The sequence below is a fragment of the Arctopsyche grandis genome, chromosome 2 (assembly GCF_051622035.1).
Source record: "Arctopsyche grandis isolate Sample6627 chromosome 2, ASM5162203v2, whole genome shotgun sequence".
In the NCBI taxonomy this organism is placed as follows: Eukaryota; Metazoa; Arthropoda; class Insecta; order Trichoptera; family Hydropsychidae; genus Arctopsyche; species Arctopsyche grandis.
This window is the reverse complement of record NC_135356.1, coordinates 33333016-33357934: the sequence shown is the minus strand read 5'-3', so window position 1 is coordinate 33357934 and position 24919 is coordinate 33333016. Positions and strand designations below refer to the sequence as shown.

Sequence of the window (24919 nt, the reverse complement as noted above, 5' to 3'; positions counted from 1 at the left end):
ATGAATATAAAAATACAAAGAAAAAATATGAATATAAAAATATAATACCAATTAAAATTGATTAAAACTTAAAATGGAGCATATTTCTACAGATTATTTTTTCAGATTCGTGCAACGAACGGTAACAATTATATTGTATTTACTAAAATACCATTCAGCATCCACACTATTAACGGGACTCCAAATAGATTTTAGAACGACACAACCAAACTCTTCATATTTAATTTTTGTTGTCGTCAATAATAGCGATATATCCGGCGTGGATCAACTTTTTTATATTCTCTATTAATTGTCTAAAAAGTGCTGTTCCGACTTTTGTAATGACGTGTGGCAAACAGTCTTATTAACTGATTGTCGATTGGCATTATTGACGAGTTGGCATTAGTGTCGGCCCAAGCGGAAATACGCGACGGTCGACAGAGTTCGAGCAGACGGCGTACGGACAACTTGTGTTCCGTACGCTCCGCTGAACCACCACGTGCAAATTTTACATTTCAATAAACTACATCAAACCATTATCGAAGTCTTTTCCATGATGGTCACTTCGAACCGGACACCAGTAACCTAGGCCACAACACCAAACGGACAAACCAATAGGAAAAAACGTGGTCGAGAAAAAATGGATGTCAATTAAGAAATCGGTATCGTTCCTTTGTTACTATCCATACCTTTCCAATACTAATAACATGTTTGCTTCTATTTCAGCAATATATTGATTGATGTACAGAGGTACATGACCGCGTGATTGACGCAGAAAATATATAAATAAAAACATAACCTACAAAGACGCATGGGACACAGAGGTAATCCAAAATTATCGGAACGATCACATAAACATCGTAAAGGATATTCAAGTAAGTGAATGTATTCAATCTCAGGCAATCTGTTCAAAAGGCAATCATGTGGGTAGGTCAGTTTTTAAAATATGTTTTAAAGTATAACAATTAATTAACGCGATTGTATAAAATAATATCGCGCTACGAAGGAATGTTTCATCGGTCGCATCGAATTTCGTATTAAAAGTGTAAAATCAGATGTAGTGTAAAATTAGCAAAGCACGTGGGGAATTATACTTGTAGCCCCAAAGTGGCTTAAACCAAGTACATACCGGTATATTCATATACCGGCAGATCTCTTTGTTTCTTAATGTGTGTAGAAACTTTCTCCCCCCTCCCCCCTCCACAATAAATGTGGAATTATACTTGTAGCCCCAAAGTGGCTTAAACCAAGTACATACCGGTATATTCATATCGGTAGATCTTTGTTTCTTAATGTGTGTAGAAACACCCTCCCCCCCCCCCCTTCCACGATAAATGTGGAATTATACTTGTAGCCCCAAAGTGGCTTAAACCAAGTACATACCGGTATATTCATATCGGTAGATCTTTGTTTCTTAATGTGTGTAGAAACACCCTCCCCCCCCCCCCCTTCCACGATAAATGTGGAATTACACTTGTAGCCCCAAAGTGGATTAAATCAAGTACATACCGGCATATTCATACATCGGTAGATCTCTTTGTTTCATAATGTGTGATGAAACAGTGGTGATTTAAAATAAATCACAAGACTTGTAGCCCCAAAGTGGTTTAAATCAAGCACCCACCAATTTAGGGTTGTAATTTCTTCCAAAATATGTTGGATAGATTCTGGTGATAATAGTTAAAGTAGAATATTAAGATTCACGGTTAATCATTGAATATTATTACCTTATCTCTACGAATAGTTCAATTGACAGCTATAGTAGAGAACAACTGTATTTATGAGACGAAATAGTGCAACTTTCTGAAACAAATGTCAAGTGCTGAAAACGAGGAAATAGAAGCTTCGACTTCCAAGTCGCATAAAGGTCGAAATCCAACTAGGGACGTAGAACCTATTAGAGACAGGTCAAGCTCTAGAATACATCAGACTCGAAGTCAGACTCAATCGATAGAAATATTAGCGAAGGAAAATAAAGTAGAAGTCATAATGACGTCAATAGAATTAAGGTATTCAGGCGCGGTACAAAGACTAAAAGGAAAAATAGATAAATCCTCCGAATTAGATGAAGGACAGTATCAAACCATTAAAGAAGCATACGATTATGTCCGAAAACTCCATTACGAGTATTTAGATAACCTTACAGACATATCGAAAGCGGCCAAAATAGACGAAGAGTACGATGCAATTACAATAACAGTTAAAAATCTTAAAGCAGCATTAGATTGCCAATCCTTTCAAGATAGTAAACTAAAGGTAGAGCAAGCAACAATTAAATTTGCTAGAGATAAGTTACCGACGTTAACCATTCCCACATTTCAGGGAGATCCATCTGAATGGCAATCGTTTCAACAAGCTTTTAAGAATATAATAGGAAACAAAACGGAATATTCGAATGTCACGAAATTGCAATATTTGCATCAATCCTTAATCGGTCCCGCTTTGGCAGCTGTATCAGGTTTAGATATTAGCTCAGACAATTACGAAATAGCTTGGAGTATTTTAGACAAGCAATATAATTTACCAAGACTTAATCTCAAAACTAGGATTAATTCACTTTGTGACTTAAAATTAATCACAAGAGAATCACATATCGAATTGAGAAATCTATTGAATCAGGTAACAGTGTGTATTAAAAACATTGAATCGTTGGGTTACGCGAGAGAAATTTTAGATCCATGGGTAACATGTTTAGTTCTAAGGAAATTACCTTTTAATATAGTAAGAGACTGGGAAATATCGCTGGTTAGCAGAGAAATGCCACCATATGAAAGTTTAGAGACATTCTTGCAGAATAGATGTAATGTATTACAATCTACTGCATCTGTAACTACGGTGAAGGAATTCCCTCATAGTCGTCAAAGAATCATGAGAACTCATGTCGCGAACAAAAACCCATCAAGTAAGGTAAACGCATGCGCATTCTGTCGAAATAATCATTTCATAGGCAAATGTGATAAATTCAAAGCAAAATCCAGTATGGAAAGAAATGAATTCGTTAAATCTAATAACATGTGTTTTAAATGTTTAAATTCATCGCATAAGATAACAAATTGCAAGTCTAACTATAATTGCTTAAGGTGCAAACAAAACCATCACACTTTGTTGCATCAGGACGATACATTTAGTTCCAATAATACGGGAAGGAAGTCAATTAATGCTCATTCTACTCATTTCTCTCAAAGGGAGATAATTTTACCGACGGTACAAGTAGACATTATAACGTCCAATGGAACGGTCGTTAAGGGTCGCACATTATTAGATTCCGGCTCACAAGTCAACTATGTTACCACATCTTTCGCTAAGAAGAATAACTTCAAGTTAGAGAAAATCTCTCAAAAAATTGTAGGTATCGCTAATCAAGAAAGTAGCATTCGTCACATCACCAAGGTGACCATAAGGTCTTCAACCACTAATTACTCAACCAAAGTGTTGTGTTTGGTATTACCAGAAATTACTGGCGAAATTCCAACTGTGAAACTGGATCAACAGTTAATTTCAATACCAGCGGGAATCAAGTTATCAGATCCCCTTTGGAATAAACCGACGCCAATCGATTTCTTGCTCGGCGCCGAGATTTGCGTTCATGCTATGAAAGCAGGAACCATCCAGTTAGGAAAAGGTATGCCTATCTTAAAGGATACCGAATTCGGATGGACAATAGTTGGTCCATATCCCGAAGTAAATAATGCTCCAGGGAAGAGCCACATAGGCTTAAGTCAATTAGACAGTCACATTCAAAACCTTTGGATGATCGACCAGGTTCCTATGGTAAAACATCAATCTCTTGAGGAGAAAAGATGTGAGGAACATTTCCAAGCACACACATCACGAGATAAAAACGGTAGATTTTGTGTAGCTTTACCATATAAAAATTCCCCGGTAGTATTAGGAAGTTCATTACACATTGCGGAGAAAAGACACAAAACTTTGGAAAGACGTTTTTTAGCCAATAATAATTTAAAAATGGAATACAATAAAGTTTTAGAAGAGTACATAAATTTAGGACATATGTCAGAGTGTGAACCTCCGGAGGCACATGAGGTTCATTGTTATTTACCTCATCACGTCGTGGTTAAGGAGTCTAGCCTTACCACTAAATATCGTGTAGTTTTTGATGCGTCCGCAAAGACAACGTCTAATATCTCACTAAATAATATTTTGATGGTGGGACCTAATGTCCAATCAGATTTGTTAAGTTTACTACTCAACTTTCGACTCCATAAATACGTGATTACTGCGGATATTAAGCAGATGTACCGACAGATTCAAATAGCAGAGAAAAATAAAAATGTACAACGAATCATTTGGCGAACAGATCCCCAGAGTAAATTCAAGCATTACAAGCTTAATACAGTAACATTCGGAACTGCTTCAGCCCCATTTTTAGCTACTAGATGTCTAAATCAGTTAGCAGAGGAGAATAGAAACAAATATCCCATCGCTAGTAAAGTGATCGAACGTGATTTTTATGTTGATGATTTGCTCACGGGAACTAATACTATTGAAGCTGGTAAATTATTAAAGGTTCAACTGGAAACCATATTATTATCAGCCGGTATGCCCTTAAGCAAATGGACATCGAACAACTCCGATATAATCACGGATGTTAAAGCTGACGATTGTTCAGATTTTAACTTCTCTAACGAATCACACAAAACTTTAGGTTTATTTTGGAAACCGCGGGAAGACGTTTTTGTATTTAAGGTTCAAACCGAAGTCGAGACTGAAAATATAACAAAAAGAAACTTTTTATCAGTAATTAGTCAGATCTTCGACCCATTAGGACTATTATCTCCATTGTTAATTAATTATAAGATATTAATGCAATCTGTCTGGCAACAAACCATTGGTTGGGATGAATTCATTCCTCAGACAATCTTCAAAAAATGGAAAGATTGTCAATTATCCAATACAGTCATGAAACTTTATAAAATTCCTAGATTGATAATACTAAATAATGTCATTAATATACAGGCACACGGATTTTGTGACGCATCCGAGAAAGCTTATGGTGCTTGTATTTATGTAAAATGTACTGATCAATTGGGAAATTCCAAATGTCATCTTGTGTGTTCTCGTTCGAGAGTCGCTCCGCTCAGTTTTGTAACTATTCCGCGTTTAGAGCTGTGCTCCGCTATGTTATTATCAAAGTTAATGAAGTCAACAATAGACCAATTAACAATTCATATTAATGAAAAATATTATTGGACGGATTCAACCGTCGCATTGCATTGGATTAGAGGAGAGTCATGTAAATGGACCACCTTCGTTGCCAATCGAGTGGCCGAAATCCAATCAATATCTCAACCCATTGAGTGGTACCATGTCTCCTCTACAGACAATCCAGCAGATTTAATTTCTCGAGGGACTCAACCATCAGAATTAAATCATAATTCGTTATGGTGGGACGGCCCTAGTTGGTTGAAATTAGACGAATCACGATGGCCTCGAAGACCTCCTGAGATCACAATAGATCTTCCAGAGAGAAGGGTAGTCACTAACGCTACCCTTGTGAGGGAAAATAATTGGATAGATAAATATTCTCATCTTCCAAGACTCCTTCGAGTTTTATCATATGTTCGTCGGCCACTAAGGAATAAACAATTAAACGTTAAAGAAAATAACGAACCGTCCGCTTTAGAATTAAAAGATGCTTTAAATAATTTGATAAGGTTATCGCAAATGGAATCATTTCCATTGGAATATCGTTTGCTGAGCAAGGGACATCCAATTCCCAGTAGCAGTAAATTAGCTAAATTGTCCCCTCTATTCCACGAGAATTTAATTTGTGTTGGAAGTAGACTTCCTCTGGGAACAACTCTATCAACGTCACCCATTATCTTGTCAAATAAGCATAAACTTACACACATGATTGTCCGAGATGCGCATTTGAAATATATTCACTTGGGTACTCAAGCCTTACTGTCGTTATTGCGGCAGACCTATTGGCCATTGGCCGGACATAATACTGTCAAAGGAGTGGTGCGTTCATGTGTCATTTGTTTCAGAAATAAACCACTGTCACACAATAGATTAATGGGATTACTCCCGCTTGAACGTACCACTGCGAATTTTCCTTTCAGTCATGTGGGGATAGATTTCGCAGGACCTTTTCCTGTGAAGAGTGGTTGCAATAAGAATTCTAAGATAATTAAGGGTTACGTTTGTGTCTTTGTGTGTTTTTCCAGTAAGGCAGTTCACTTGGAACTTGTCGGAGACTTAACGAGTTCAAATTTCTTAAATTGTTTAAGAAGATTCGTAGCCAGACGTGGCAGGCCCAATACGATATATTCCGACAATGCTACTAATTTTGTCGGTGCAAGTCGTGAACTCGTTAATTTAGTAAAATTAATTTACGAACGTCCTCATGAGGAGAAGCTACTACGGTATGTAGCCTCCGAAGGGATTCGTTGGAAGTTTAACCCGCCAAGGGCGCCTCACATGGGAGGGCTGTGGGAAGCAGCGGTTAAATCCATGAAGATTCATTTAAACAAGGTGTTAAAGGCCACCACCTTAAATTTCGAATCATTTTGTACGGTATTGACTCAAATAGAAGCTTGCATGAATTCCCGTCCTCTTAGTCCCTTGTCTTCGGATCCACTAGACCTTTTACCCCTCACACCTGGACATTTCTTAATTGGCAGATCCTTACTCGCTCTTCCAATGGAGGTTAAATATAACACTAATGTCCATGCCAATCTGCTTCAGATACAATTGACCACAGCAGCATTTTGGAAACGTTGGTCGGCGGAATATTTACATTCTTTGCAGTTACGACACAAATGGAAGAAGGACTCGAGCAACAATCTGAGTGTGGGTCAAATGGTCCTGTTAAAGGAGGAACACATGCTGCCAACCCGATGGGTCTTGGGTCGAGTCACTAAATTGTATCCCGGACCAGATGGCAGAGTTCGAGTCGTCGACGTCTTTACTGCCAGCGGAGAGTTTCGTCGGTCCAGTCATCTAGTGGCGCCATTGCCGATTCTACCACAAGGACCACTTGACAGGAAGGAAGATCAGCAAGAGGGAGGAGAAACAGCAGCTTCAATTCCGTCAACTTCGGTAGCTTAGTTTAACCCGAAGACATTACCCCCAACTCATATTACTTATTAGATGTAATCATGAGTTTAAATCATTCAATGTTAATAGTAGTACTCCGTAATTCACTTTAATTGTGTCGTGTGTATAATTTAAGCTATTTTCATTTTAACATTCGGCAGTATATATCTCCGAATTTAATCTAATCATTTTGTCTTTATAATATAAGACTTGTCTCATGTCATCACTCGGAAGGATTATATCCGAGTTTAAAATAAACTGTTCAAATTTGACAGTTAAAATTAGATTCATGATTTGTTAATGTTAGTCTCCAAGCCACACTTAATGGAGCATCTTAAATTATTTCATGTCTACTTAATTATAACCTGCCGGGAGTCATCCGCAGGTCTTATGTTTCTTGTTATGAAAACATAAGTTAACTCTTACTGTTTATAGTATTTATGTGAATCATAGAATAAGTAAATATTATAATACTGAACATTTCGATGTTTAACGTAGAGACATCTATAATCATAGTTCGCCTTCATTTCCTGCTTGTAGGAATGAATGAATGACTTTCCAATTTACTTTTAATTTAGCAATGTTTATGCTACTTGTTGATGAAATCAAGTTAACTTAGGAGCATTACACTCATTAATCAAGTTTAATTGATCGGTAATAGCTGATCTGTCGTGACAACTGTAACAGTGTCAACATTGTATTGTCTAAGTTAACATCAAGATGAGGAATGCTTAAGTTTTAAACCATATACAGTCCACTCTCTCTTCTTTAAAGTAAACTTATCTTGTAATGCTTATTCACAGCTTCAAAGGAGATTTCAAAAACTTTAATGTAAATAGAAACAACATTCACCAGAGGTATACCTATAAGTTGAAATATTACTGAACCAATAAATTGATTTTATCCTCACACTGGATGAGGCAAAGGTTTCATTATTCACCCTCTATTTAATTATTTTAAGAGCTATGATTTATTGTAAACGACTCGTCAGTAATGCTGTAACTCTGTAGAATAACTGTATTGTTCAACAGTTTTCCTATGTGGGACTATGTTCCGACTTTTGTAATGACGTGTGGCAAACAGTCTTATTAACTGATTGTCGATTGGCATTATTGACGAGTTGGCATTAGTGTCGGCCCAAGCGGAAATACGCGACGGTCGACAGAGTTCGAGCAGACGGCGTACGGACAACTTGTGTTCCGTACGCTCCGCTGAACCACCACGTGCAAATTTTACATTTCAATAAACTACATCAAACCATTATCGAAGTCTTTTCCAAGTGCTGATATCCTTCCAAACATTCAGCCTCTGTTACATTACATTAAACAATGGCAGGTTTCTAAAAAACAAAACTGTTTCTTTAACATTAATATTAGATTTTGAACCTGCCACAGATGGATTGAATAGTTTACTCAATGTTCGGAGGAATAGATTTCTCATTTAGTCTTGAGTGCAAGTCTAGTTTTAAAACGCTTTTTTGAGCAGCCTTTTGGATACACAGCTCCAATTGTCTTCTTTTGTTTGCAGTAGTAGACAAAAGCAGTCGCTTGGTTTCGACAGGAAAAACATCGTCTGTAGTAAACTGCAAGCTCTGTTTTATCCTTTCAATTTCTTCACATAATAAATGGGCAAAGGGATAGGAAGACCCTTCTACATTGTCTATTAATTTTATAAATTTGGGTTTCAAAAAGGGTATGCTCTGCGTCGTTCACTACGGCTTCGCAGTGGTAGCATTTTGTTTCGGCCTCCTTTTGTATCCTGTGGATGTGCTTGCCAAAGCAGCCGTGGTCCGTCAGCAGCTGTGTCAAGTGGAAACTGGTGTCGCCGTGTTTCCTCTCGACCCAGTCGCCCACGGATGGGATGATCCTGTAGGTAAAGCGTCCTTTACATTCTTCGTCCCACCGCCTCTGCCAGCACCTCATCAGCTTTAGCCGTATTTCCTTCCGCCTGCGTGTCGCTGCTTCTCGGGATTCCGATGCATTGCCTCTCGAGCCGTCGAAGAGTTGCTTCCTCTCCTTTGCGAGCAGATCGATCGGGTTGATTCCTGCAACTACCAGAACAGCGTTCTCGGAGACAGTCGAGTACGCCGTGGCTACTCTGAGTGCGCTCCTCCGCTGTACTGAGGCATACTTTTTCCTCGTCCTTTCTATTTCCATGGAATCCGCCCAGATCGGTGCTGCGTAGAGAAGCGTCAATTAAGCATTAATAGCAATGTTTCGATAGCTGCGGGGGCTGAGTGTGTGTGGGTAGATGACCAGCGACTGTGTATGTGGTCGTCGTCGTCTCGATCAGCTCGCTCTGGAACGGTGCGGCGTGGGGGAATTAGAAAGTCAGTTTAGCTTAACCTGTTTATTGACAGTTGAATGGCCGAGCCGAGGAGTTTTGCTCGGCGCCTCTGCCCCTTTATGGCGGGGCTGTGGATGAGTACGCTGGCCGGTCAGGAAGGGTAGACCAGCCACACCAAGACCTTCTCGGTTGGCGTCTCGCGAGCGTCTGGTTTGACAGCTGGCGCGCATCGGCAGACGAGCGCGCAGTCCGTAAGAGCCCAAAACACGGCCATGTGGGCTTTTGGCTCGAACAATCTCCCCGGGTTGGAATATTAACAAAGATTTCAATATACAATTCATTTGATTCAGATAGTGGACTTTGCTTAAATTTAATGACGGACATCGTCAAATTATTACACTATATCTATTTAAAATATTCGAAATAAATTCAACATTACAGCGTGCGAACCCAATTGATTCAAATATTTTATTCATATACTTAAAACCAAACACATGTTACAATTAAATATCTTATTTAATATCAATATGTATTATATATCGATAAAGAATTATTTGCAAAGCTAATATGTGAATCGAAAAAATATGCGTACATTCCGCATCCGTGATAGATTATCCTGAACACGTATACAAAAGATTTCCATGGTAATTAATTACACTCATTCTCCTCCGAACGAGTAGTCAATATTTAGGTCCACGTTGAGGTCCGAACAATGATAACAAACATCAACATTCTATACAAGAATACACAACAAATACAAAATGTGAATTTTTCACTAAAAGAAATGTTCTTATCTTCATCCTGGGAGGTATATAAATTGTTAACAAATAAGTTCCACACTTGAAACTACATTCAATTTGAACGGATATTATTTAAGCCTATTTAAATGATAAATGAATACATTGCAGTACATGCGTATAAGCAGTATGTACATAAGACATAAGCATTGGATATGGAGGTACTATTTCTAACGTGATTTTCAAACATTTTCTTAGGAACTAAAGACAGCCACCACACTACAAGGGTAAAAAGCGTCACAAGCACACCGACAGGAAACAAACCAACTACTACAAGGGAAAAGCGTCAATTGCAAACAAAAGAAAAAAAGCAAACTTAAAAGGGTAAAGCGTCATTAGCGCACCAAAACCACACCACCAAAACTACTACACTTTTTTTCTCGGCGCCTCTGCCCCTTTATGGCGGGGCTGGTCAGGAAAGGTAGACCAGCCACACCAAGACCTTCTCGGTTGGCCTTTCGCGAGCGTCTGGTTTGACAACTGGCGCGCACCGGCAGACGAGCGCGCAGCCCGTTAGAGCCCAAAACACGGCCATGTGGGCTTTTGGCTCGAACAAGCAAAATGCCCAAAATACGTGTCTCTACTGATCACGCTTTCGTGATCTAGAAAAAATGTGTGTGTCTGTGTTTCTGTGTATTTTGGGGATTTTTTGAACACCGTTAGTCCTATCGAACTGAAATTTAGTATCGGTTACTGAATTTCTTATCGACACGAGATAATTTTTTTTTCAAATTTTTAAGTTGACCGGAAATGCTACCTCCCCTTATAGGTGTAATTATTTGAATTCAATTATCTCCCAAACTGCCAACTGAATCGGACTGGATTTTTTTTACATGTAATAGAACCTTTTTTTAAAATATTTTTACCTGTACCGGAAGTAGTACTTTAAAATCAATTTAGTTATGTAGGAATCTCGTCATCGCCATCGAAACATCTAGTGCGACGGAGAATACATTTTCTCACACTCAGCCATTGACGTCATCTCAATTCAAAGAACACCTGCATCCATTAAACTAAATCGAGTGGAACGACGCCAAACATTCGAGCATATTCCACCCCAACGAACCAAGCAGAACGACACCAAGTCGAAGAACACCTGCATCCATTAAACTAAATCGAGTGGAACGACGCCAAACATTAGAGCATATTCCACCCCAACAAACCAAGCAGAACAACACGAAGAACATCTGCATCCATTAAACTAAATCGAGTGGAACGACGCCAAACATTCGAGAAACGTCCACCCTAAACAACAAACCATATTCCTCGCATAACTTGCACACGTAAACACCACGTGCACTTCTCGGAATCAATCGCCAAACACAGGTCACGTGGATCCCCAAAAACAATATAAAAGGAGGTCCACCCAAACAACTTCAGTCAACCCACAGCAACAAGAGTCGACACACAGTAGCGGACCAGTCGACATCCAACATCTGAACAGCTACCACTACACTACCCTACAATGGAAGAACGCTTGCAACTCAGCCGAATGCCGAGCCAGCAACACACTGCCATATCCAGAGACCTTCTGAACATAGCCGAATGCCGAGCCAGCAACACACTGCCATATCCAGAGACATCTGAACATAGCCGGATCCAGAGCAACGACACATTGCAGATTCAGCGGCCATCACGACACCAAGTCAACAGCCAATAGCCGCTTCGAGAAAACTTCCTCAAATATTCTAATACACTTGTACAATATTTAGGCAAACAATAAAACAACTTAAAACAAGCACAACAGTGTTTCGTTAGGCTGGGATACGATCAACACTACCTACCCCGCCTACAGTTATAACGATTTATACAGTTGTATAAAATTTATAGATGCTTGGAATAAAATAATTGACGGTTAATTACATAATATAATGCTATCAGCTATTATTGATTTGTTTATAGCAAATTTCTATAAACGTAAATAATCGATATCTACTCATTGTTTGTATTTATTCACTCTCAATAAATTGACAGTGAATAAATAGAATGAGCACTTGTTCATCTTTAAATTTTAAACTTGTCCATACATTAATACAATTTTTATTTTACATTTCTTTGATTAATTTAATTGTTTTTGTCACATATATTACTTGAAACTAATATAAAATAAGTGTATGACAGAAAAACACCTTAAATTAAAATTTTGAATCAAATGCCGCATTAAAAAATAAATTAAAATGTAATGAGTACGACAAGAATGTAGAACTGAATACGCTATCATTATATTGAGTTCAACAATAATGTTGAATTGAATACATTATCTCATTCTTCTGTAAGTATGTTGTTAAAAATTTAGATAAATTCCAGGAATGTTTAGCAAAAATAAGTGATGGAATGCTAAAATTTAAGTGGAACTCAGTTGATTCCGACTCATTTTTATCAAATTGTATCAAGAGCGTCGAATTTGTTTGTATTATTTCAATTATGTAATTTATAAAAATCATTCACATTATTTTTTATTGTCATTAAATATTTAACATGTTTTGTAATTTGAATTTTAGATCCAACTGATTCTGAATAAATATAAAATATGTAACGTGAGAATAGTGAAATTGATAGAAGACATTTGCAGTAAATCTTTGATAATGTATAGAATGTTTAATTTGTCTGATATAGATGTATTCCAAATTATAGATTAGATTACAAAAAGAAAAAATTCGGGTGTGACCAACCCATGACTTTATCTATGTATTTGATGAATATAAGAAGGTTACAAAACAAAATTCGATATTGAACTGATGACTATGATAGCGATACAAATTGAGCGCAAATATATGGAAACTTGCACAAAACAAAAGATCTACTTCCGGTTGTCAGATTTTGTTCAAAATTTTTTTATTACTAAAAATCACTATCAATATTATACTCATTAAATATCAAGAAAATAAAAATAATTTTAAAGGTCAAAATAAAACAATGAAATATTGTTTTAAAAAAAAATACTACTTCCGGTTTACAAATTCTGACCAAAACCCTACCAGCTCTAAGTTAGTACATAAAGGATAGAAATATAAATTTTCAGCTTAATACGTTTAGGGGCGCGGACAGAGTAGTGGGCACAACATTTTTGACTTTTCTACGAGGAAAAAAATCCCACTTCCGGTTCATTAAATTAAGTAATTTTTTTTTTATTTTTACTTAAAACCACTATTTTTATTATACACAATAAATATCAAGAAGCTTAAAACAATTTAAAAGGTCAAAATAAAATAATTGAAAAATAATGAATTATTGTTTTAAAAAAAAATACTACTTCCGGTTTACGAATTCTGACCAAAACCCTACCAGCTCTAAGTTAGTACATAAAGGATAGAAATATAAATTTTCAGCTTAATACGTTCAGGGGTGTGGACAGAGTAGTGGGCACAACATTTTCGACCTTTCTAAGAGAAAAAAATCCCACTTCCGGTCTATAAAATATAATAATTTTTTTTTATTTTCATCAAATTGATACAAGAATTATACTTGAATTTTTTTGTGACGAACACACATGTTTAAAGGGTCGAAAAAAATAGTGGAAGAAAAATCGAACAAGACTAAACTGCTACTTCCGGTTGACGGATGCTAACTAAATTTTATAATTAACTTGGTATTTAACTTAAACTTCTAGATATGAAATTTCAGTTCAATAAACCAAAAGGTTTCTGAAAAAAACATAAAAAACTTCGATTCTCTAGAGTAAAAGTACTGCTTCCGGTTCAGATATATTCAGAAATATTTAAAAAATATGAGGTTATAAAAATTATTATTTGTATTATATTTAAAAAAAATTCAGTCCGATTCAGTTAGTGGTTTGGGAGATGATTGAATTCAAAAACTTAAAAAAAGAGGACACCTATAAGGCGAGGTACCATTTCCGGTCAACTTAAAAATTTGAAAAAAATTTACGTCGTGTCAGTAAGAATTTCAGTAACCGATACTAAGTTTCAGTTCGATAGGACTAACGGTGTTAAAAATATCCCCAAAATACACAACCACACAGACACACACACACACACATTTTTTCTAGATCATGAAAACGTGATCAGTGATCGATTCTGAGTTCGAATCAGTCAAAATCTCGATTTCGAATTTTCGCATGATCATAAAACTTCATCTATTGTTACTACGTACATAGATAAAGTAAAAAGGGAAAAACATGTTCAAATAAGGATGTGACAAAAACTATAAATTTTACCATACATTGTTTTAGTTTTTAAAATTAAGATAATCTTAGATTTTATATTAGTAATAATTCAAATGTTAATAAACAATCAAGAAATTTAATTAAAATACTGCAAAATGTATTTCGATTGTATTTATTAATCGTATTTATTAATGTGTTCAGGCTTGGGCTCGGCCACGATATCCATGAGAACGAAATTAATTTTATCAGTGGTGTAGATGTTCTTGGCGTAGTCCACCATCTCGACAGACAAATCGCCACCGGTCAACGAGTGGAAATCAATCGGAAGCCTTTTCAGCAAGATGTTAATGGTGACATCACCCTCGCCGCATCCGACGTCCAGCACCACATCTTTACCATCTTTCCTCCACTCGACCAGATGTAGATATTTGTCGAGGACGTCGGTGGCGTCGCGACGCTGAAGACTGTTAGCCTTGTGGTAGAGTGTTGGGTTGAACATGACCGTTGCACAGAACTGACCAATCCACTGTCGGAGGATGTTGGTGCATTTGTCGCTCGCTGGAAACCACCTCTTCGTATTATATAGCCGCTCAATTTGAGAGTGGTGTCCAAACTGTGGTGCGCAGTCCCACCCTCGTCACTCACCCGATGGGGTGCACTTTCGTTTTGTTTCACTTTCAACTCATCCTGGTTGTGGTGTTCACTTTCAAGTTATCCAGAAGGTGTTCCTTACATTTTAATTCACCGTTATAAAGAATTTTGAATAAGTTTTGACGTATAACTACATCTATTACATGTAAGTTGACCATTCGTACTGGTTTTATCAGATTCATTCCAAATAGTGTTTTGATTTTCACTCGAAAGTTATGGTGACTTCTGAGCTATGATTTAACGAATGGTGCGGAATCCCATGAAGTTAGTTGCAAATATATCAAATGAATGTTCATTTAGGGCCGGGCCGCACCGTGCGACTTGCGAGCGACCAGACCAATGCATGCAGGTAGATGGGACATGCCACACCCGTCAACTTGTTCGTCGCACACATTTCCATACATTTTTTCGTGTCGCGCAACTATGGTGCGGCCCGGCCCTAAGTCTGATATGTGTCTAATACTTAAATTTGCCCTGTTTTTTCTGAACAAATAGTATTCATGAGCGAAAATCCTCGTTCTGCCTCTGCAGAGCTATTTGCAATTACATATATTAATAATATATCTCTTAAAATATTATCAATATTATCTCTGAAAGCATTCACTTTTATTTTGAACTTAATAATTTCACTTAGAATCCTAATATTCCTTCGCCAGCTCACCTTGGATTGACAATTTCATCTAAATTATGCAAACAAAACAGTACACAAAACGGAAATTCAATAGTTCATAGGTAATAGTTACAATAGGATCAAAATAGATGATTCCAAGATCTCGAAACATAATGGTTGCTGTCGCAATTCTTATTCAAGCTGGCAAAGGTTATAAAACATTACATTAAAAATACAACAAACTTGACCTTTTTACATACCTCCTTTACGTTTTTCAATAATACACAATAGCCCTATCTGTAACGTTATGTAGTTTTAAAACAATCTATTAAAAGTTATAGTCCGATAGTTCCAGATTTAGGAAGTTAACGATTTTTTCATCGACTACGTATTTGTTCTCCACACCAATTTCCGTCTGTTCTGCAACGCGAGCTGATAATCTCGGGTACCTGACGTCACATCGTCACTCACCGTTAAATGATATTAATTTTTTATCTCTTTTTGTATACTTTTATTTGTCGGTTGTTAGTCAAGTTGCATATTGCTGCCATTTGTAAAATACTCCGCAGTGCTACCACATTTTATTTGTACATTTTATGCACTCGGTGCTATTCACAACACCTAGTTTGTTTCTCTTTTCATATTTAAAGAATTCGGCTGACTGTTTATATTTATGGCTTGTTATATTTAATCGAATAACGGTAGATATAATTATGAGAAAAGGATGATATTTATTTATAATATTTGTCATTTTTATATAGTTAATGGCAGATTAGAAGATACCGTGAAGTATAGAACTCTTCACTCATATTACCAATTGTTTAGTTTCCAGGATCAAAGTTTAACATTAGTTTAGGATAACGTATGAAATCAGTTTTATTATTTAAAGGTATGCAATTTATGGCTATTTGGAATAAAATAATTGACGGTTAATTACACAATATAATGCTATCGGTTATTATTGAGTTGTTCATAAAAAATTTCTATAAATATAATTAATCGATATCTACTCATTATTTATGCAAACATGTTTAAATAGTTTTATTTTGATTTCAAGTATATGGTTCGGTGATTACTAGTCAAATGTGAACCGGTCACAGGACAACCGGTCGCTCTAGATCGGTCACACGTGATCACCCGTCACACTAAAACTGGTTGACCGATTTTAGCGTGTGACCAGTTTTCTCGTGACCAGTTTTAGCGTGTGACTTGTTTTCTCGTGACCAGTTTTAGCGTGACGGATGATCACGAGTGACCGATCTAGAGCGACCAGTTGTCCTGTGACAGGTTCACATTTGACTAGTAATCACCGAACCGGTTTCAAAAAGGAATTGAAACTCGAATAAAAATAGTTGTTAAAGATATTGAATCGACTGGTTTTGGAAAGAAATTGATGCACGAATTAGAAATTACGAATTACAAATTGCGAAGTGATTACGAATTACATTTTGTGCATCGCCGACGCCCCGACGCCTTTGCCCCCAACGCCCCCGATGCCTCCGTCACCCCGGGGCCTTCGCCCCCGGCGCCTCCGTCGCTCCGGGGCCTTCGGCCCCAGCGCCGCCGATGCCTCTGGCGCCCCCAGCGCCCCCGATGCCTTCGGCACCCCGAGGGGGTTCGCCCCCAGCGCCCCCGATGCCTTCGGCACCCCGGGGCCTTCGCCCCCAGTGCCCCCGATGCCTTCGGCACCCCGGGGGCTTCGCCCACAGGGCCCCCAGCGTCCCCGATGTCTCCGGCACCCCGGGGCCTTCGCCCTCGGCGCCCTGAAGCACAAAAATGAAAAAAATGAAAAAACTGAAAAAAATGAAAAATATGAAAAAAATGAAAAAAAATTGTTCCCCATACTGGTTGATGGTTGATCGTCCGTCAAATACAAATATATATACATATATACATGTATATTTAGCGACAGTCCGTTTTTATATATATTACTAGTGCTGGGCCCGTTGATTTCAACGGGTGGTTTCGAAAAGGAATTGAAACTCAAATAAAAATAAAGTTAAAGATATTGAATCGACTGGTTTCCATTCTCGCTGAGCACCCAAATATTTCCATTCTCTCTGAGCTAGTCACCGGAGCCTGAGGGGGCCGTGTATTGTTCAAAGGTTGTAAATTCATTGTTAAAATTTTGTCGAACAATGGATAGCACTGTGACTATCCTACCTCTACTCTGAGCACCCAAACTAAACTGGAAAGCTTCACTCGCGCCGTAAGCCGGAAATGTGAGTGTTTGAGTGTGTGAGTGTTTACGTTTCGCGGCTGGAGGCGTGCCCCATTTTTAGCGGGGAAATTCCAAATTGCAACACTTCCAGTGGCGTAATTACCATTGTGCATAAATGATACAAAGCATACGGCCCATGCTCGATATGAAACAATTTCACCGTACACCACTGCTAAGGCGTGGCAAGTAGGCGTGTCAATAACAAATCAGGCGTGTAGCCCTCGAGTAGAACATCGATTGCAAAAACGAGATCTTACTTTAAAGTTTAGACGAAGCCACTTTGGTGTTTGATCGTATATATGAGAATGTTAGTAAATTACGAAATTCATACGAATAAATAAAATCAGAAGCGAACAAACTGGCCAGGAAGTGGGGAGAAATTTTTGCATCAGGGCCCAAAATTCTAGCTACGCCACTGGCACGAACAAAGTAAAAATATGTTAGTAAAAAGCTGTCACTTCACTCGCAGATTCGCGGCGCGATTTCGCGCTGTGTTCGCACGCGAGTGAAGAGCCCGCATTACATTTCTCTGGTATTTAATGACTATCACAATTTGCTACAAAATCCTGGAGATCTCGCACAAATCGATTTAAGATTCGTGATAGTAAAATCTGCATACGATAAATACATTATTGAAAGTGAAATACGGGAGTTGAACCAGAGAAGTGTTATACAATAGAAGTGCCCTAAGGCATCAAAAGTGTCGACGGTTGCGGTGTGGCTGTAGCCACACTGCGTTCGTGAAAAAAGGTCTGTTAATTAAAAGCTGGCGCGTAGACACGATGTTCTGACTCTTTCTCGCGCGCGGACACGCTTACGAGCGTGACAGAGACAACTATTATTACTTATTATAGTACTGTGAACGCGTTTGACACAGGGTATTTGTTCAAAAAGGCACTTCTATTGTATAACACTTCTCTGAGCCAACAATGATGACGATGAAATCAAGCCAAAAAAATGAAAAAATCACGTATTTTTTTAAACGCTCATATTTCGTAAACGATCACTAATCAACAAAAATCATTATCAATTATTCAAATTAAGTGGGTTAAACTTAGTAAAGATTGGTTAGTCTCCGCTCTGGTAACTCAAAAACGTGATTTTTTGTTGCTCGGTGTAATTAGTTATGAATATAATTGAATATTCGGTGCCACCCATAGAAATGTTTTACACAGAAATGTTTATGAAGAATGCTGGCAGTAGCCATGACTAGTGAGCGGACCCAAAGCGCGCCGTCCATTGTTCAATTGTTGTAAATGCTTTGTTAAAGGTTCACCGAACCTTTTTTTTTGCACTCTAGCTTTGTAAATAGAGCCAAACCGCCCCGATTCCTGGAAAAAGCACGCTCTCTATCCGCGCTCTAGCCATGATAATATACTAGGGCTGCCAGATTTGTTTATTTCCTTGTATGAATCTTTTTTACCTTTTACAAAAGATTTGGGCGCTCTGGCGTTTTAGTCTTATGAAATAAATATAAAATAAAACAAAAATTAAAGAAGATGCATAGGCATATTACAAGAATTATAAAAAAACCTTGTAAAAAGCGTAAACTTAACAAACATTTAAAATCCTTCCTTTATAAGCTAGTATTTCCTTTCTTTTTTTCCAGTTTATTTAGTTATTATTATTTTAATATTAGATGAAATTAATTATATATTGCCAATCTCGCTTTTTTAATCATAGATGTGGATTTGAAGATTTGCGTTTCATGCATTTTTTTGTAGTTTCGTAACTGCAGAGGGCAGAGAAATGTTATAATAATAGAAGTGCCTTTAATACAATTTACCAATACATTTCTTGTGTCAATAACACGCCTACCGTTTTCATAACTACGCAATATTGTATGCGTACACTACATAGGTTTTCGATATCTTTTTCCTATTACGCTGTACATATTAACATTATAATACTATGATTACTAACAAAATTAATTTAAAATTGTAAAATAGAAAATGATCAGTAGATCAGTAGCTATTAAAATAGATATAAGATGTATTGTGAACATAATTTAGTAATAATAAAAAGCATTTAAAAATCAAATGCGTACACTATTAATACGCTCGGAATAGAATCAAGGTCATCACATATTATTACAGAAATAAAAGTCCTTTTGATAATTAAATATACATGTTTTATTTTGATATAGATTTATTTACAAATTATAAATTAAAATTAAAAACACAAACAAACAAAAAAACAGACATAAATTAAAAACCATTGAAAAGAATTTGCTTATTAAAGCGTTGACGGTTACTTTCGCCTTTAATTTTCGAAGTAAACATTTTTCTATTTTATTTATAATAAAATGTATACTACCTATTATTCAAGATTTCTATCAAAACTCGAGTTTATGGCAATTACATAAATATTAATGTAAATATAATAAATAAATAGCAGAAATTCTTATATATTGAATTGTAATTGAACAAAAACCGATGGCCACCTTTACCTTTTTGAGGCGTATGCAATCAAGGATCTATAATTTGAGTGTATAAGTACTTTTTCACTAATATTATTATCATCTTCAACGTTAAACATACAGCTTGGGGATCACGACTTATAACTCCTGGTAAAGGAAACAACCTTCTATACGCGATTCAGAGCTCCTCGTGCGAGTATCATTCCTCACAAAAACCAACCTTCTGGCCGACCGACAGTAAAAAGGTACCAGATTTAATTGACTTTTTTATATCCAAAGGAATAGCCCCAAACCACATTGAGGTCGAAGGAATAGAGGACCTTACTTCTGATCACACACCAGTGCTAATGACACTGAGCACACTGGTAATTCAAAGAATAAGGAGACAGAACCTGACAAATAAACGCACTAACTGGGATATGTTCAGGAAAAAACTAGACCAATCAATAAATTTAATAGTGAAACTTAAAACTATAGAAGATCTCGAACTACACACTCAAAATTTTATTGACTCTGTACGAGAGGCTGCGAAAGAAGCTACACCTGTACCAAAAGAAAAACCAGACCAAATTATTAATTACCCCATGGAAATTAGACAATTGATTAAAGAAAGACGTAGAACAAGACGAATATGGCATAGAACCAGAAATATTGCAGACAAAAGAGAATTTAACCACATAAGTAACAAAGTTAACCGATTTATTAAAGAGCACAAACAAAATTGTTTTGAAAAATATTTGGAAGGTTTGGGCCCTGCAGCTGATAAAAATCATTCACTATGGAAAGCAACTAGGAAATTCAAACGACCAATTCTACAAATACCACCTCTGAAAAATGCGCAAGGAGAGTGGATAAGAAGCAACAAAGAAAAAGCTGAGCTGTTTGCACAACACTTAGAGACAGTATTCCAACCACACAATATTCAATCTGATGCTGATTATACACCAATGTATCAACCACAGCAACTAATCAAAACTGTCACCCCTATGGAAGTAGCTAAAGAAATAGATGACAATATAAATCCTAAAAAGGCACCTGGAATTGACGAAATCTCACCGGGACTATTCAAGGAACTTTCGAAAAAGGCTATTATCATGCTAACATACTTATACAATTCATGTTTCCGGCTCAAGCATGTGCCAGAGTGCTTCAAAACTGCTCAAATCATAATGTTGAAGAAACCAGAAAAGTCACCCGAACAAGTAACATCATACAGACCAATATCCTTGTTGCCTGCGATCTCTAAGCTATTCGAAAAACTATTATTAAAAAGACTCAAGCCCTTAATCGATGTTCCCGACTTCCAATTTGGATTTAGGTCGAAACATTCTACCATCGATCAAGTGCACCGTGTTATTTCAAAAATAGAGCAATCGCTAGAGGAAAAAAAGTATTGTCCGGCTGTATTTCTTGATGTCTCACAGGCCTTCGACAGGGTATGGCACGAAGGACTTATCCACAAAATCAGCAAGTCATTACCTGGAAATTATGTCAAATTACTGGAATCATACTTATCCGGACGCAAATTCAGAGTTGCTCATGAGGAGGCATTCTCTAACTTTTTCACAGCCTCTGCAGGAGTACCACAGGGAAGCGTAATAGGGCCTATACTCTACCTGATATACACTGCTGACTTTCCGACAAGCGAAGAGACATTCATTGGAACATTTGCAGATGACACAGTCATTATGTCATCGAGCGAGTCGCAGAAGGAAGCATTTGAACGCCTGCAGCGTGCACTGGACAAGATCAGCAAATGGACCAAGGACTGGAAAATGAAACTCAACGAGCTAAAATCAATGCAGGTCACATTTGCACTGCGACGAAATAGTGTCAGCACTCGGACTTTCATAAACGGAATCCAAGTTCCACAAGCTTTGTCAGCCAAATATTTAGGACTGCATCTTGACTCAAAGCTTACGTGGAGGCATCACATAAAAAAAAATAGAACAGATTCGAATTAAACAAAGAGAAATGCATTGGCTAATAGGAAGAAACTCCAAATTAGACCTACAATGCAAAAAACTGATATACCAGGCAATCGTGAAGCCAATATGGACATATGGCATACAACTGTGGGGATGCAGTAAGCCATCCAATATCGAAAAAATGCAAAGATGTCAAAACCAGTTTTTGAGGATTATCACCGATGCATATCGCTTCGTCACAAATGAAGAGATCCACAAGGACCTTAAAATCAAAAAAGTAAAAGAAGTCATTCGAGAATGCGCCGGGAGGCACGAGTTGAGACTGCACCGTCACCCTAACATAGAAGCGTTGCAGCTATTGGACACAACTCACCAGCAGAGGCGTTTAAAGCGAAAAAAGCCTCATGAATTGGTGTTCTGAATGTGAGAGATTCAGAAGCCCAATTCACAATTTTGGGGACGGAGTGATGATTCCGTAGTGCCCGTACATGATCTGAAGAGCAACGATATCGCTGGTGATGATTTATCGGGAATCGATAAGATGGCACCAAAAAAAAAAAAAAAATGTTTTGGAATATCTTTTAAGAATGGGTCAACTGCTGCTGCAAAATCTATGAAAAAATAAACTGGGTGAAATGAAGATACATACAGATGTGTGAAATATGTATTTACAACATCGAAATATATTTGATGATTCATTATATTAAAAATTGTTTTTGTAACATTTTTTTAAATACCTCGTAAATTTTTCAATCCGATGATATCGTCTGTTTTATGTTTAATTTGCACTTTCACATTCTTAAATCCAGCTCCAAATAGTAATTTCCTAAATTCTGCCACAGGGTTTAAGGAATTATTATATGGTGATCCGTAGATTTCATGATTTCTCATGTACTGTTCCCACCTTGGATCTTCCGACATAAGTTTCCGTATATCAAAAATACTACTTTTTGCTATAAAAGTTATTACACAATCGCCCGTGTGGTTTAGCATATTGTACATCGATCGTAAAGCAGATCTGAAAATATATTCAATTCATGGAAATTATTTATTATTTATTGAAAATAAATAATTGTACATGTAATATAGAATTATACACAGTTAAATATATGTTCAGCATAATTGAATTTATGATTAATGAACAATAAAATTATTATAGTATTTCAGCATTTTAAATAAATTTAGAAAATCTGAATTTAATTTTTGAATATTTCAATTTTATACTACATTCTTCATAGAAAGACAGGCTTTTATCAAAAAGTATGTACGCATGTACTTACCGAAAAACTAAAAACAAAAATATATGAAATAAAAGTCAACATTTCATACTGTAGTTAGAATAAATTAATATAGGTTTTTCATTCCAAATAGACAGTAAAAAGGGGTCAATTTGAAATGAAAAATGGTCAATTTGGAATGAAAAACCTATTTCAATTCTGATAAGATATGCATTTTTATTTATTTTATTATTATGACTAAGTAATAAACGGATAAATGATTTGTAAAAAAAATTGGTTTATGTATGTAATAAATTGGCCATATAAACATTAAAAATATTACATTACTTTTGAAAAAAGAAAAACAGTTTAAATAGATGTGACAAAAACTATCAATTTTACTACATATTGATTTAATTTTTTAAAATTAAGCTGACCTTAATTGAAGGACTGAAATTAGACTCATCTTAGTAATAGTTCAAATGTTAATAAACAATCAAGAAATTTAATTCAAATACTGCAAAATGTATTTCGGTTGTTTGCAATAGATATAAACATTGAATGATATATTAGATGAAAGGAATCAACGGAATTGCCATTTGAAAACTCACGCCTGATCTTGCACCCAATGCAAACAGTTGAACGAGAATAGATGATCGTATTTATTAATGTGTTCAGGCTTGGCTCGGCCACGATATCCATGAGAACGAAATCAATTTTATCAGTGGCGTAGAAGCTCTTGGCGTAGTCCACCATCTCGACGGACAAATCGCCACCGGTCAACGAGTGGAAATCAATCGGAAGCCTTTTCAGCAAGATGTTAATAGTGACGTCACCCTCTCCGCATCTGACGTCCAGCACCACATCTTTACCATCTTTCCTCCATTGGACGAGATGCAGATATTTGTCGAGGACGTCGGTGGCGTCGCGACGCTGAAGACTGTTGGCCTTGTGGTAGAGTGTTGCGTTGAACATGACCGTTGCACAGAACTGACCAATCCACTGTCGGAGAATGTTGGTGCATTTGTCACTCGCTTGGAAACCACCTCTTCGTATTATATAGCCGCTCAATGCTGGGTGGATATTTGAGAGTGGTATCCAAACTGTGGTGCGCAGTCCCATCCGCGTCACTCATCATCTGATAGGGTACGCATTCTTAATGGTTCACTTTCAACTCATCCAGGTTGTGCCAGCATCATCATGGGAAGGTGTTGCTTACTTCTTTGCTTTACTTGTAAGAACTTGATAAGTGTGGCATGGCAATACTAGATGGATAGAATAAGTTTTGAAGTATGATTGCTTCTAATATTAAGTGACCGTTCATACTGGTTCTACCAGTACAGTTCTGGTTTTTTGGGTATCTGTCCTGCAGAATCCTTGGGATGGGCCTGTTTATAATTATTGACATTGTTTTTTTTTATTTCTATAAATGTGCAATCATGATTTTCTAATGTTCATTATCGTTTTTAATAATTCAAGTATTTAGAAACATTCTTTTGAAAAAATGTCCTGGTTTTGGATCGACTTCTGGAAGTTTGCTCGTGTTGTGATGCAGAACATAACATACAGTATAATACGAGTAAATCAATGGTTTTGATTTTCCTATACGGTCTAGGTCTTCAT

The 24919-nt window shown here is 36.9% G+C and overlaps 1 protein-coding gene across 1 annotated transcript; it reads left to right on the top strand.

The window, feature by feature from the left end:
* Nucleotides 1–409: 409 nt before the first annotated feature.
* LOC143921249 (uncharacterized) lies at nt 410–8315 on the top strand. Its single transcript, XM_077444461.1, has 2 exons — nt 410–1354; nt 1482–8315. The coding sequence occupies exon 2, from the start codon at nt 1792–1794 to the stop codon at nt 7051–7053; it is 5262 nt and encodes a 1753-aa protein (XP_077300587.1). The 5' UTR covers nt 410–1354; nt 1482–1791; the 3' UTR covers nt 7054–8315.
* The last annotated feature ends 16604 nt before the right edge of the window (nt 8316–24919 follow it).

Coding starts and splice junctions, on each gene's coding strand:
- LOC143921249 (XM_077444461.1), top strand. CDS start 1,792: ATGTCAAGTGCTGAAAACGAGGAAATAGAAGCTTCGACTTCCAAGTCG.